Source organism: Ranitomeya variabilis, chromosome 2, assembly GCF_051348905.1.
Source record: "Ranitomeya variabilis isolate aRanVar5 chromosome 2, aRanVar5.hap1, whole genome shotgun sequence".
NCBI lineage: Eukaryota > Metazoa > Chordata > Amphibia > Anura > Dendrobatidae > Ranitomeya > Ranitomeya variabilis.
In genome coordinates, this window is record NC_135233.1 from 277,003,875 (window position 1) to 277,019,740 (window position 15,866).

General features: G+C 42.5%; 2 protein-coding genes across 2 annotated transcripts in view; both read left to right on the forward strand.

The window, feature by feature from the left end:
• Nucleotides 1-15,866, forward strand: part of FOXO4 (forkhead box O4) — a 291,021-nt gene that overhangs the window by 250,972 nt on the left and 24,183 nt on the right. The gene's annotated exons all lie outside the window — the stretch shown is intronic.
• IL2RG (interleukin 2 receptor subunit gamma) overlaps nucleotides 1-15,866 on the forward strand; it is a 109,617-nt gene that overhangs the window by 83,306 nt on the left and 10,445 nt on the right. Inside the window, exons 6-7 of the mRNA XM_077284985.1 lie at nucleotides 10,703-10,796; nucleotides 13,060-13,144. Of these exons, the coding sequence (XP_077141100.1) occupies nucleotides 10,703-10,796; nucleotides 13,060-13,144 (179 nt within the window). The remainder of the gene's footprint in view (nucleotides 1-10,702; nucleotides 10,797-13,059; nucleotides 13,145-15,866) is intronic.

Genomic DNA, 15,866 nt, shown 5'->3' on the forward strand with positions numbered 1-15,866 from the left:
AAAAGTGGAATAACACGCGATCAAAAAGACTGATATAAATAACCATGGTACCGAGCCGCCATACAGCATCATCAGCAAAAAAATAAAAAAGTTATAGTCCTGAGAATAAAGCGATACCAAAATAATTATTTTTTCTATAAAATAGTTTTTATCGTATAAAAGCGCCAAAACATTAAAAAAATGATATAAATGAGATATCGCTGTAATCGTACTGACCCGACGAATAAAACTGCTTTATCAATTTTACCAAACGCGGAACGGTATAAACGCCTCCCCCAAAAGAAATTTATGAATAGCTGGTTTTTGATCACTCTGCCTCACAAAAATCGGAATAAAAAGTGATCAAAAAATGTCACGTGTCCGAAAATGTTACCAATAAAAACGTTAACTCGTCCCACAAAAAACAAGATCTCACATGACTCTGTGGACTCAAATATGGAAAAATTACAGCTCCCAAAATGTGGTAACGCAAAAAATATTTTTTGCAATGAAAAGCGTCTTTCAGTGTGTGACGGCTGCCAATCATAAAAATCCGCTAAAAAACCCGCTATAAAAGTAAATCAAACCCCCCTTCATCACCCCCTTAGTTAGGGAAAAATTAAAAAATTAAAAAATGTATTTATTTCCATTTTCCCATTAGGGTTAGGGTTAGGGCTAGAGTTAGGACTAGAGTTAGGACTAGAGTTAGGGCTAGAGTTAGGGCTAGAGTTAGGTCTAGAGTTAGGGCTAGAGTTAGGGCTAGGGTTAGGGCAAGGGTTAGGGCTAGGGTTAGGGTTAGGGTTGGGGCTAGGGTTGGGGCTAGGGTTAGGGCTAGGGTTGGGGCTAGGGTTAGGGCTAGGGTTAGGGCTAGGGTTGGGGCTAGGGTTAGGGCTAGTGTTAGGGCTAGGGTTATTGCTAGGGTTAGGGCTAGGGTTAGGGCTAGGGTTGGGGCTAGGGTTAGGGCTACAGTTAGGGTTGGGGCTAAAGATAGGGTTAGGGTTTGGATTACATTTACGGTTGGGAATAGGGTTGGGTGTGTCTGGGTTAGAGGAGTGGTTAGGGTTACTGTTGGGATTAGGGTAAGGGGTGTGTTTGGATTAGGGTTTCTGTTATAATTGGGGGTTTCCACTGTTTAGGCACATCAGGGGCTCTCCAAACGGGACATGGCATCCGATCTGAATTCCAGCCAATTCTGCGCTGAAAAAGGAAAACAGTGCTCCTTCCCTTCAGAGCTCTCCCGTGTGCCCAAACAGGGGTTTACCCCAACATATGGGGTATCAGCGTACTCAGGACAAATTGGACATCATCTTTTGGGGTCCAAGTTCTCCTGCTACCCTTGGGAAAATACAAAACTGGGGGCCAAAAAATAAGTTTTGTGGGAAAAAAAAGATTTTTTATTTTCACGGCTCTGCGTTGTAAACTGTAGTGAACCACTTGGGGGTTCAAAGTTCTCACAACACATCTAGATAAGTTCCTTGGGGGGTCTAGTTTCCGATATGGGGTCACTTGTGGGGGGTTTGTACTGTTTGGGTACATCAGGGGCTCTGCAAATGCAACGTGACGCCTGCAGACCAATCCATTTAAGTCTGCATTCCAAATGGCGCTCCTTCCCTTCCGAGCTCTGTCATGCGCCCAAACAGTGGTTCCCCCCCCCACATATGGGGTATCAGCGTACTCAGGACAAATTGGACAACAACTTTTGGGGTCCAATTTATCCTGATACCCTTGTGAAAATACAAAACTGGGGGCTAAAAATCATTTTTGTGAAAAAAAAAAGAATTTTTATTTTCACGGCTCTGCGTTATAAACTGTAGTGAAACACTTGGGGGTTCAAAGCTATCAAAACACATCTAGATAAGTTCCTTGGGGGGTCTAGTTTCCAATATGGGGTCACTTGTGGGGGTTTTTAATGTTTAGGCACATCAGGGGCTCTCCAAACGCAACATGGCATCCCATCTTAATTCCAGTCAATTTTGCATTGAAAAGTAAAATAGAGCTCCTTCCCTTCCGAGCTCTGCTATGCGCCCAAACAGTGGTTTACCCCCACATATGGGGTATCGTCGTACTCAGGACAAATTGCACAACAACTTTTGTGGTCTAATTTCTTCTCTTACCCTTGGGGAAATAAAAAAATAGGGGCGAAAAGATCATTTTTGTGAAAAAATATGATTTTTTATTTTTACGGCTCCGCATTATAAACTTCTGTGAAGCACTTGTTGGGTCAAAGTGCTCAACACACATCTAGATAAGTTCCTTAAGGGGTCTACTTTCCAAAATGGTGTCACTTGTACAGGGTTTCAATGTTTAGGCACATCAGGGGCTCTCCAAACGCAACATGGCGTCCCATCTCAATTCCAGTCAATTTTGCATTGAAAAGTCAAATGGCGCTCCTTCCCTTCCGAGCTCTGCCCTGCGCCCAAACAATGGTTTACACCCACATATGGGGTATCAGTGTACTCAGGACAAATTGCACAACAATTTTTCGGGTCCAATTTCTTCTCTTACCCTTGGGAAAATAAAAAATTGGGGGCGAAAAGATCATTTTTGTGAAAAAATATGATTTTTTATTTTTACGGCTCTGCATTATAGACTTCTGTGAAGCACTTGTTGGGTCAAAGTGCTCAACACACATCTAGATAAGTTCCTTAAGGGGTCTACTTTCCAAAATGGTGTCACTTGTGGGGGGTTTCAATGTTTAGGCACATCAGGGGCTCTCCAAATGCAACATGGCGTCCCATCTCAATTCCAGTCAATTTTGCATTGAAAAGTCAAATGGCGCTCCTTCCCTTCCGAGCTCTGCCCTGCGCCCAAACAATGGTTTACACCCACATATGGGGTATCAGCGTACTCAGGACAAATTGCACAACAATTTTTCGGGTCCAATTTCTTCTCTTACCCTTGGGAAAATAAAAAATTGGGGGCGAAAAGATCATTTTTGTGAAAAAATATGATTTTTTATTTTTACGACTCTGTATTATAAACTTCTGTGAAGCACTTGTTGGGTCAAAGTGCTCACCACACATCTAGATAAGATCCTTAGGGGGTCTACTTTCCAAAATGGTGTCACTTGTGGGGGGTTTCAATGTTTAGGCACATCAGGGGCTCTCCAAATGCAACATGGCGTCCTGTCATGATTCTCAATGGCGAGAGAACATAGCCCAGCATATATGAGAACTAGCTCTTGGAAGATGGAAACTATACTGACCATGAACTAAACCTGCCGCACAACTAGAAGTGGCCGGGTAGCATGCCTACGTTTTTTTATCCCTAGATGCCCAGCGCCAGCCGGAGAACTACCTAATCCTAGCAGAGGAAAAGACAGTCCTGGCTCACCTCTAGAGAAATTTTCCCAAAAGGCAGACAGAGGCCCCCACATATATTGGCGGTGATTTTAGATGAAATGACAAACGTAGTATGAAAATAGGTTTAGCAAAATCGAGGTCCGCTTACTAGATAGCATGAAGACAGAAAGGGCACTTTCATGGTCAGCAGAAAACCCTATCAAAACACCATCCAGAAATTACTTTAAGACTCTAGCATTAACTCATAACACCAGAGTGGCAATTTCCGCTCACAAGAGCTTTCCAGACACAGTAACGAAACAGCAGCTGTGAACAGGAACAAAATGCAAAAACACACAAGGACAAAAGTCCAACTTAGCTGGGAGTTGTCTAGTAGCAGGAACATGCACAGAAAGGCTACTGATTACATTGTTGACCGGCATGAAACTGACAGAGGAGCAAGGTTATATAGCGACTCCCACATCCTGATAGGAGCAGGTGAACAGAGGGGATGATGCACACAAGTTAAATTCCACAAGTGGCCACCGGGGGAGCCCAGAATCCAATTTCACAACAGTACCCCCCCCTCAAGGAGGGGGCACCGAACCCTCACCAGAACCACCAGGGCGATCAGGATGAGCCCTATGAAAGGCACGGACAAGATCGGAGGCATGAACATCAGAGGCAGTGACCCAAGAATTATCCTCCTGACCGTATCCCTTCCATTTGACCAGATACTGGAGTTTCCGTCTGGAAACACGAGAGTCCAAGATCTTTTCCACAACGTACTCCAACTCACCCTCAACCAACACCGGAGCAGGAGGCTCAACGGAAGGCACAGCTGGTACCTCATACCTGCGCAACAATGACCGATGAAAAACATTATGAATCGAAAAGGATGCAGGGAGGTCCAAACGGAAGGACACAGGGTTAAGAATCTCCAATATCTTGTACGGGCCGATGAACCGAGGCTTAAACTTAGGAGAAGAAACCCTCATAGGGACAAAACGAGAAGACAACCACACCAAGTCCCCAACACAAAGCCGAGGACCAACACGACGACGGCGGTTGGCAAAAAGGTGAGTCTTCTCCTGGGACAACTTCAAATTGTCCACCACCTGCCCCCAAATCTGATGCAACCTCTCCACCACAGCATCCACTCCAGGACAATCCGAAGATTCCACTTGACCGGAGGAAAATCGAGGATGAAACCCCGAATTACAGAAAAACTGGGAACACCAAGGTGGCAGAGCTGGCCCGATTATTGAGGGCGAACTCCGCCAAAGGCAAAAAAGCAACCCAATCATCCTGATCCGCAGACACAAAACACCTCAAATATGTCTCCAAGGTCTGATTAGTCCGCTCGGTCTGGCCATTAGTCTGAGGATGGAAAGCAGACGAAAAAGACAAATCTATGCCCATCCTAGCACAGAATGCCCGCCAAAATCTAGACACGAATTGGGTCCCTCTGTCAGAAACGATATTCTCCGGAATACCATGCAAACGAACAATATTTTGAAAAAACAGAGGAACCAACTCGGAAGAAGAAGGCAACTTAGGCAAGGGAACCAGATGGACCATCTTAGAGAAACGGTCACACACCACCCAGATGACAGACATCTTCTGAGAAACAGGCAGATCCGAAATAAAATCCATCGAGATGTGCGTCCAAGGCCTCTTCGGGATAGGCAAGGGTAACAACAATCCACTAGCCCGAGAACAACAAGGCTTGGCCCGAGCACAAACGTCACAAGACTGCACAAAGCCTCGCACATCTCGTGACAGGGAAGGCCACCAGAAGGACCTTGCCACCAAATCCCTGGTACCAAAGATTCCAGGATGACCTGCCAACGCAGAAGAATGAACCTCAGAGATGACTCTACTGGTCCAATCATCAGGAACAAACAGTCTACCAGGTGGGCAACGATCAGGTCTATCCGCCTGAAACTCCTGCAAGGCCCGCCGCAGGTCTGGAGAAACGGCAGACAATATCACTCCATCTTTAAGGATACCTGTGGGCTCAGAATTACCAGGGGAGTCAGGCTCAAAACTCCTAGAAAGGGCATCCGCCTTAACATTCTTAGAACCCGGTAGGTAAGACACCACAAAATTAAACCGAGAGAAAAACAACGACCAGCGCGCTTGTCTAGGATTCAGGCGCCTGGCAGACTCAAGGTAAATTAAATTTTTGTGGTCAGTCAATACCACCACCTGATGTCTGGCCCCCTCAAGCCAGTGACGCCACTCCTCAAAAGCCCACTTCATGGCCAAAAGCTCCCGATTCCCAATATCATAATTCCGCTCGGCGGGCGAAAATTTACGGGAAAAAAAAGCACAAGGTCTCATCACGGAGCAGTCGGAACTTCTCTGCGACAACACCGCCCCAGCTCCGATTTCAGAAGCGTCGACCTCAACCTGAAAAGGAAGAGCAACATCAGGCTGACGCAACACTGGGGCGGAAGAAAAGCGGCGCTTGAGCTCCCGAAAGGCCTCCACAGCATCAGGGGACCAATCAGCAACATCAGCACCCTTCTTAGTCAAATCAGTCAATGGTTTTACAACATCAGAAAAACCAGCAATAAATCGACGATAAAAGTTAGCAAAGCCCAAAAATTTCTGAAGACTCTTAAGAGAAGAGGGTTGCGTCCAATCACCAATAGCCTGAACCTTGACAGGATCCATCTCGATGGAAGAGGGGGAAAAAATGTATCCCAAGAAGGAAATCTTCTGAACCCCAAAAACACACTTAGAACCCTTCACACACAAGGAATTAGACCGCAAAACCTGAAAAACCCTCCTGACCTGCTGGACATGAGAGTCCCAGTCATCCGAAAAAATCAGAATATCATCCAGATACACAATCATAAATTTATCCAAATAATCGCGGAAAATGTCATGCATAAAGGACTGGAAGACTGAAGGGGCATTTGAAAGACCAAAAGGCATCACCAAATACTCAAAATGGCCCTCGGGCGTATTAAATGCGGTTTTCCACTCATCCCCCTGCTTGATTCGCACCAAATTATACGCCCCACGGAGATCAATCTTAGAGAACCACTTGGCCCCCTTTATACGAGCAAACAAATCAGTAAGCAGTGGTAACAGATATTGATATTTAACCGTGATTTTATTCAAAAGTCGATAATCAATACACGGCCTCAAAGAGCCGTCTTTCTTAGACACAAAGAAAAAACCGGCTCCTAAGGGAGATGACGAAGGACGAATATGTCCCTTTTCCAAGGACTCCTTTATATATTCTCGCATAGCAGCGTGTTCAGGCACAGACAGATTAAATAAACGACCCTTAGGGTATTTACTACCCGGGATCAAGTCTATGGCACAATCGCACTCCCGGTGCGGAGGTAGTGAACCAACCTTGGGTTCTTCAAAAACGTCACGAAAGTCAGACAAGAATTCAGGAATCTCAGAGGGAATAGATGATGAAATGGAAACCAAAGGTACGTCCCCATGAGTTCCTTTACATCCCCAGCTTAACACAGACATAGCTCTCCAGTCGAGGACTGGGTTATGAGATTGCAGCCATGGCAATCCCAGCACCAAAACATCATGTAGATTATACAGCACCAGAAAGCGAATAACCTCCTGGTGATCCGGATTAACACGCATAGTCACTTGTGTCCAGTATTGTGGTTTATTACTAGCCAATGGGGTGGAGTCAATCCCTTTCAGAGGTATCGGAGCCTCCAATGGCTCCAAATCATACCCACAGCGTTTGGCAAAGGACCAATCCATAAGACTCAAAGCAGCGCCAGAGTCGACATAGGCGTCCGCGGTAATAGATGACAAAGAACAAATCAGGGTCACAGATAGAATAAACTTAGACTGTAAAGTGCTAATTGAAACAGACTTGTCAGGCTTCATCTTGCCCCTGAGACAAGGACATCAAGGCTTTTCCGCCTGAAGCTCTAAATGAGGTTCCTCATAAAGCAACCCCAAGGCCAGAAAAAACGCATCCACATTGAGCAACGCAGGATCCCCTGGTGCCAATGCAAAAGCCCAGTCTTGAGGGTCGCCCCGGAGCAAGGAAATTACAATCCTGACCTGCTGTGCAGGGTCTCCGGCAGAGCGAGACTTCAGGGACAAAAACAATTTGCAATTATTTTTAAAATTTTGAAAGTGAGATCTATTCCCCGAGAAGAATTCAGGCAAAGGAATTCTAGGCTCAGACATAGGTGCATGAACAACAAAATCTTGCAAATTTTGTACCTTTGTGGCGAGATTATTCAAACCTGTAGCTACACTCTGAAGATCCATTTGAAACAGGTGAACACAGAGCCATTCAAGGATTAGAAGGAGAGGAAGAGAGGAAGGCTGCAGTATAGGCAGACTAGCAAGTGATTCAATTAAGAGCACACTCAGAACTAGAGGGAAAAAAAAAAAAAAAAAAAATTGTAGCAGACTTCTTTTTTCTCTCCTTTCTCAGCCAGTAATTTAACCCTTTTTTGGGCCGGTCAAACTGTCATGATTCTCAATGGCGAGAGAACATAGCCCAGCATATATGAGAACTAGCTCTTGGAAGATGGAAACTATACTGACCATGAACTAAACCTGCCGCACAACTAGAAGTGGCCGGGTAGCATGCCTACGTTTTTTTATCCCTAGATGCCCAGCGCCAGCCGGAGAACTACCTAATCCTAGCAGAGGAAAAGACAGTCCTGGCTCACCTCTAGAGAAATTTTCCCAAAAGGCAGACAGAGGCCCCCACATATATTGGCGGTGATTTTAGATGAAATGACAAACGTAGTATGAAAATAGGTTTAGCAAAATCGAGGTCCGCTTACTAGATAGCATGAAGACAGAAAGGGCACTTTCATGGTCAGCAGAAAACCCTATCAAAACACCATCCAGAAATTACTTTAAGACTCTAGCATTAACTCATAACACCAGAGTGGCAATTTCCGCTCACAAGAGCTTTCCAGACACAGTAACGAAACAGCAGCTGTGAACAGGAACAAAATGCAAAAACACACAAGGACAAAAGTCCAACTTAGCTGGGAGTTGTCTAGTAGCAGGAACATGCACAGAAAGGCTACTGATTACATTGTTGACCGGCATGAAACTGACAGAGGAGCAAGGTTATATAGCGACTCCCACATCCTGATAGGAGCAGGTGAACAGAGGGGATGATGCACACAAGTTAAATTCCACAAGTGGCCACCGGGGGAGCCCAGAATCCAATTTCACAACAGCGTCCCATCTCAATTCCAGTCAATTTTGCATTGAAAAGTCAAATGGCGCTCCTTTCCTTCCGAGCTCTGCCATGCGCCCAAACAGTGGTTTACCCCCACATATGGGGTATCAGCGTACTCAGGACAAATTGTACAACAAATTTTGGGGTCTATTTTCTCCTGTTACCCTTGGTAAAATAAAACAAATTGGAGCTGAAATAAATTTTGTGTGAAAAAAAGTTAAATGTTTATTTTTATTTAAACATTCCAAAAATTCCTGTGAAACACCTGAAGGGTTAATAAACTTTTTGAAAGTGGTTTTGAGTACCTTGAGGGGTGCAGTTTTTAGAATGGTGTCACACTTGGGTATTTTCTATCATATAGACCCCTCAAAATGACTTCAAATGAGATGTGGTCCCTAAAAAAAAATGGTGTTGTAAAAATGAGAAATTGCTGGTCAACTTTTAACCCTTATAACTCCGTCACAAAAAAAAATTTTGGTTCCAAAATTGTGCTGATGTAAAGTAGACATGTGGGAAATGTTACTTATTAAGTATTTTGTGTGACATATGTCTGTGATTTAAGGGCATAAAAATTCAAAGTTGGAAAATTGCGGAATATTCAAAATTTTCGCCAAATATTCATTTTTTTCACAAATAAACGCAAGTTATATCGAAGAAATTTTACCACTATCATGAAGTACAATATGTCACGAGAAAACAATGTCTGAATCGCCAAGATCCGTTGAAGCGTTCCAGAGTTATAACCTCATAAAGGGACAGTGGTCAGAATTGTAAAAATTGGCCCGGTCATTAACGTGCAAACCACCCTTGGGGGTGAAGGGGTTAAGCATTTTATGCTCCAGGTAGGCTCTTATTCTTAGCTTACTATACTAAGAAAACAAAGACTAAAAGTCCACAACTTATTTAGTTAGCAAAGTACTGCAGTGCGCAGGTGCCGGGACTCTTTGACCTTTTCCGGCACCTGCACACTGCAGTACTTTTCTCTTCCCTCAACAAGGCAGAGACGTATGCTTGCACAGAAGCGTGATGCCGGTGAGCCTGTGTGGGTGATGCAGGGTTGCGTCATCCACAAGAAGCAAATAGGAGGGCGGCGATCATAAGAAGATGGGAGGTGCCAAACCAAGACCAGCGACACCCATCGGATCGGACCGTCCCACAGGTGAGTATAATAAAACTTATTTTTCAGTTCTTCCAGGTGGGGTTGGGGGCTTATATACAGCATTATATAATGCTGTGTATAAGCCCTGAAAGGTGATGGACATATCTTATATTGGCCAAAACTGATTACAGGCTTCCTTTAAAATAATACCTGGGGTGAAGAAATCCATCTTGTGGTTCTTGTGTAATCAATGTTAAAAGATTTCAGTTAATGAGATGCCTGTGCTCCAGGGCGGGACTGTAGGCAGAGTCTTATCTTCCTGTTCTAAGCCAGAAAAACCAAGAAGAGACCTGCCCACAGGCTGCCCCGAAGCACAAGCAGTCTGTCTCTCTGATAAGGAACATGTTTGTTCTTCAGGGCAGCCTGTGAGCAGGCCTGTCCTTGGTTTCTCTGGCTTAGAGCAGGAAGATGAGACTCTGCCTACAGTCCGCCTCGGAGAGCATCTCAATAACTGAAAAATTCTAACACTGATTTAACAAGAACCACAAGACAGATTTCTTCGCCCCAGGTATCATTTTAATCAGTACAACCTGACAATGCCTGTAGTTTACTTAGGAAAATCCTGCTGACAGGTTCACTTTAAGGTTTATTCAGACAAGCGTAGTAAACTTATATGTGCTGTGTTAAAATCAGATAGCAAATAGACAGCACATTGACCATGTTATAACATAAGGCTGTTCAAATAACAGTTTTTCATGTGGACTGTGTGAAGGTGTGAAAAAAGTAGTATTCTCTTCTGTATTTCAGAACTCACCTATACAGGTCTATAGGTGCACAAAAAAAATCAGATCTCATATACTGTAGATCATTTGGAGTGATTGCGATTTTTACAGAAAAATTGCAATTATTAACATAAGAAACTTTAGTTACTGCTGATATATAAAAACGTATGCCATATAGATGTAAAAAATAAACATACGGATGACAATATGGGTAATAAATTATTATTGATTTTTTTTTTTAATTAAAATCAGATGATTTTTTTTTTTTACATATCTGAACCCAGCCTTAATCTAACATTGAAACACTTTAATTTCTTTTCACTCTGGTGATTTATTTTTTCCTTTTCAGATGAGCAGCCATCAACATTTGTTAAAGCATTTGTTATCCTCGTTGTTACATTTTTGTTGCTGGTAGTTGTGGTTCTTGTGATTAGGACAGATAGGTAAGTCAGATTTACAATGATACATTTTCCTGCATTTTCATTGTTTTATAATTATGTTTCAGTCAGAGGAATAATAGTGACAAAGGAGAAAATGGGACAAATACATGTATAATATAATTGTGCTACACAATTGCTTTTGTTAATAATTTGCTTTACATGATAAAATTCCCCGTACAGAGATTCTCATCATTTTGCCAAGTGCTGATTAAAGTCTATGAAGCCATAACCTCAAAACTTTCATATTTGCTAAAAGAAACAAACAAAAAAAAACAACCAGTAACACATAAGGAAAAGTCATGCCACATTCACACTAGTTTTTATTCATTTAGCTTGTACTTGATGGCTTTTTGAGCATCGGGATCGACAGTGTGATTACAGTTTATTTTGCATTAGTAAAGTTTGCCAGTAAAATATATATAATAAATATAATATTTTATAGAGACATAACAAACATAACTAAGGCCCTATACATATGAAATAAAGCACAAAACCCCAAGATGGGTGGAATTCGGTCACAGCTATACTCTCTTTTTCTTTTACAAAATCAACAACAAATTTGAATCCAAGGGAAGTGCAAAACACCAAACCGTTATGCATATCCATGAGGTCTACAATTTTCAAATCAGATATGCGCTGTGAATTGATTCATTACAGAAAACTATTGATAACCAGTAAACAGAAATTGTTATAAAGTGTTAGTTTAGAAGCATAGTAATAAATATAACATATAATAAATATAATATTTTAATATTAATATCAGATCAACCATACTTGGTATAGATGACTTTATGCATTTATTTTTTTGATTATTATGAATCCTACAATATTCTACCATCTGACAACACTGTTGTCTCTCGGGCCAGCTTCATATGTCTGCATTTCACAGTCCATATACGGACTATAATGTAGGTCTACTGATCCAATATGGGTTAGGAGTAGTGTTGAGCATTCCGATACCGCAAGTATCGGGTATCGGCCGATACTTGCGGGTATCGGAATTCCGATACCGAGATCCGATACTTTTGTGGTATCGGGTATCGGTATCGAAACAACATTAATGTAATAATGTGTAAAAGAAAGAATTAAAATAAAAAATATTGCTATACTCACCTCTCCGACGCAGCCTGGACCTCAGCGAGGGAACCGGCAGCGTTGTTTGCTTCAAATTCGCGCGTTTATTTCCTTACTTGAAGTCCCGGCTTGTGATTGGTCGCTTGCCGCCCATGTGGCCGCGACGCGACCAATCACAGCAAGCCGTGACGTAATTTTAGGTCCTTCAGTATTTTAAAATTACGTTCCGGCTTTGTGATTGGTCGCGTCGCGGTCACATGGGCGACGCGACCAATCACAAGCCGTGACGTCACGGGAGGCTGGACACGCGCGCATTTTAAAATGCGCGCTTGTCCTGCCTCCCGTGACGTCCCGGCTTGTGATTGGTCGCGTCGCCCATGTGGCCGCGACGCGACCAATCACAGCAAGCCGTGACGTAATTTTAGGTCCTTCAGGATTTTAAAATTACGTTCTGGCTTGTGATTGGTCGCGACGCGATGCGACCAATCACAAGCCGTGACGTCACGGGAGGAAGGACAAGCGCGCATTTTAAAATGCGCGCGTGTCCAGCCTCCCGTGACGTCACGGCTTGTGATTGGTCGCGTCGCCCATGTGACCGCGACGCGACCAATCACAAAGCCGGAACGTAATTTTAAAATCCTGAAGGACCTAAAATTACGTCACGGCTTGCTGTGATTGGTCGCGTCGTGGCCACATGGGCGGCACGCGACCAATCACAAGCCGGGACTTCAAGTAAGGAAATAAACGCGCGAATTTTAAGCAAACAACGCTGCCGGTTCCCTCGGTAAGCTCCAGGCTGCGTCGGAGAGGTGAGTATAGCAATATTTTTTATTTTAATTCTTTATTTTATACATTAATATGGTTCCCAGGGCCTGAAGGAGAGTTTCCTCTCCTTCAGACCCTGGGAACCATCAGGAATACCGTCCGATACATGAGTCCCATTGACTTGTATTGGTATCGGGTATCGGTATCGGATTAGATCCGATACTTTGCCGGTATCGGCCGATACTTTCCGATACCAATACTTTCAAGTATCGGACGGTATCGCTCAACACTAGTTAGGAGACCTGCTGTCGGTCCAGAAATTGTCGTCCATACAGAGACCATCAACTGCGGACATTTGAAGCCAGGGTAGAATTATATTTTTCAGTGCTGCTAAGTGACACCTAATTTCAGATTTTCATTTTTATAGGATTTGGGTGATTCTTGTTCCACAAATTCCAAATCCTGGTAAAAAGTTTGAAGACCTTTTCAAGACCTATGACAACAACTTCCAGGTAAACAGTTTTCTAAGACACTGTAGTCAGGGTTTCTGTGTGGTCTAAAATAATAACACACAGAAACTTTATAAATTATACATTTTATCAAGAAAAAATGCAACAACCCTGTATTATATACTGTAGCTGTCAGCCTGCTACAACAGCAGCCTTAAGTGTTAGGAGATGATCATGAGCTATCAATTGCTATCAATAGCAACAGTGGCACTGCCGGTGCGATGTAAGGGTGGAACATAGTATCCTTGAACAGACTGTAAAGACATAGCAAACATTGCTAAGGTCCTATACATATGAAATAAAGCACAATACCCCAAGATGGGAGGAAGTCGGTCACAGCTATACGCTCTTTTTCTTTTACAAAATCAACAACAAATTTGACACATGGATCCAAGGGATGTGCGAAACACCAAACCATTATGCATATCCAAGAGGTCTACAATTTTCGAATCATATACCCGCTAAGAATTGATTCATTACAGAAAACTATTGATAAACAGTAAACAAAAATTGTTATAAAGTGTTAGTTTAGAAACATAACTGAGGGCGGGTGGTCGATGCAGCCAGTTCCCAAAGTATTGCGGGAAGAGGGATGGACCCTATAGGATAATATCTATATATGGGAAGGCCAGAAGATCCTATTGGCTATGGGGATGAGAGGTGGAGGGACACAACCCCTCTTTGAAACAGGGAAAGCCAATCCGAGGCATATGAGGCAGAACTTGATGGCTATTAAGGATGTTTGCTCCACAGTCTGGGACACAGAATTTACCCCTATCACTGTCCACCATTCCTTAGTGGACAGAGTTGAGTACTTTGCATTATATCCAGTTAAAATCACTGCTCTCCGGTACTTGTCTGTGGCCATCAAGCAATGCACGGTACAGCTGTGTGCCGCCTGTACATTTCTTACTCCTAGCTGCTGCCTGAGCAGTTTTCAACTGATTGTTGGCATGTCAGACCCCCAGTGATCTCATATTGAAATAGGTCATCAATTGTTAAGTCTTAGACAACCTACTTAAAGGGAATCTGTCAGAAGGACCACCCCTCCTAAGCCATGCAAATCTCCAAAAGCACAAGTTGGGCACTTTGTATTTGGGCATTAAAATGACAGTTTTGCAATTTTCATTCAGCAACATTCACTGCAAACTCATTTCTTGAAAATGCCATGTGGGTAAAAATGGTTACTAAACCTGTAGATTAATTCCCTGAGTTTAATTTGTAAAAGGGCATCACTTTGGGGCGATCTCTGCTGTTTTGGCACCTTTGGGTCTCTGAAACTAGTGCCCACAAACTAAGGAAAATCTGGTCCCAAACAGCAAATGTCACTCTCTCTTCTGAGCCCTGCCATATGCCCAAACAGTAGTGTATGACCATATATAATGTATTGATAAAAAAATGAATATTCACTGCTCCCCATGCCCATAGTACCTCCCAGAGCCGTGTTCAGTGCATGGGGGTGGGATGGATTATGGGAGTGGGGAGCAGTGAATATTCCGTTTTGTTTACCAGCGGGCACAGTATTAGCTGTAGTCACTGGTTCCTGCCTCCTGTGATCCGCACCTCCTCCGCTGCCACACCCCCCAATTCACAGCCCCAGCTGGTACATCCAGACTATAAAACTCAACTACACTTTCCTCCAAAACTTTGGAGGGAAAAAGTGTGTCTTTTTGCCTGAAAAATAAGGTAATTATATATATATATATATATATATATATATATATATATATATATATATATATATATATATATATATATACAGCTCTGGCAAAAATTAAGAGACCACCACATCAAAACCCTGTCATGGGCAGCCCAATCTCCAGACCTGAACCCCATTGAAAACCTCTGGAATGTAATAAAGAGGACGATGGATAGTCACAAGCCATCAAACAAAGAAGAACTGCTTACATTTTTGCGCCAGAAGCAGTGTGACAGACTGGTGGAAAGCATGCCAAGACGCATGAAAGCTGTGATTAAAAATCATGGTTATTCCACAAAATATTGATTTCTGAACTCTTCCTGAGTTAAAACATTAGTATTTTTGTTTCTAAATAATTATGAACTTGTTTTCTTTGCATTATTTGAGGTCTGAAAGCACTGGGTTTTTTTTTATTTTGACCATTTTTCTTTGTAAGAAAAAAAATACAAAATGTATTGCTTGGAAATTTGGAGACATGTTGTCAGAAGTTTATAGACTCAAAGAACAATTTACATTTTACTCACAAATATACCTATAAAGAGAAAAATCAGACAAACTGAACATTTTGCAGTGGTCTCTTAATTTTTACCAGAGCTGTATATATATTTTTAATATTCAATGTTAGCTGGTATCTGTATAACACCTAGGTTAATTAACCAATATATAGACTTATGACTTATATTGTATGGTCCTGTTATACTATATCTAGCTCTTCATATACTGTACTTGTATGTAGCCTGATGTTACAACTTATTGATTGGTTGCTGTTATTGGCTAGTTACTGTATATATATATGTGTTGCAGGTCTCGCTTTATTATTGACATACCATGTCTTACCCTTTATGACGTTTTTATCAGTTTGGGTGTGCACCTCTTCTTCCATTCGTATATATCTAATGCACACCATCTTTGAATAAAGTTTAGCATTTTTCCGCATTTATGTGATTTATTAACTACATGATCGTTTTTTGCTATTTATTGGTTTTACTGTGCAAAAACAGTAGATTGCTACCACATATGAGGTAT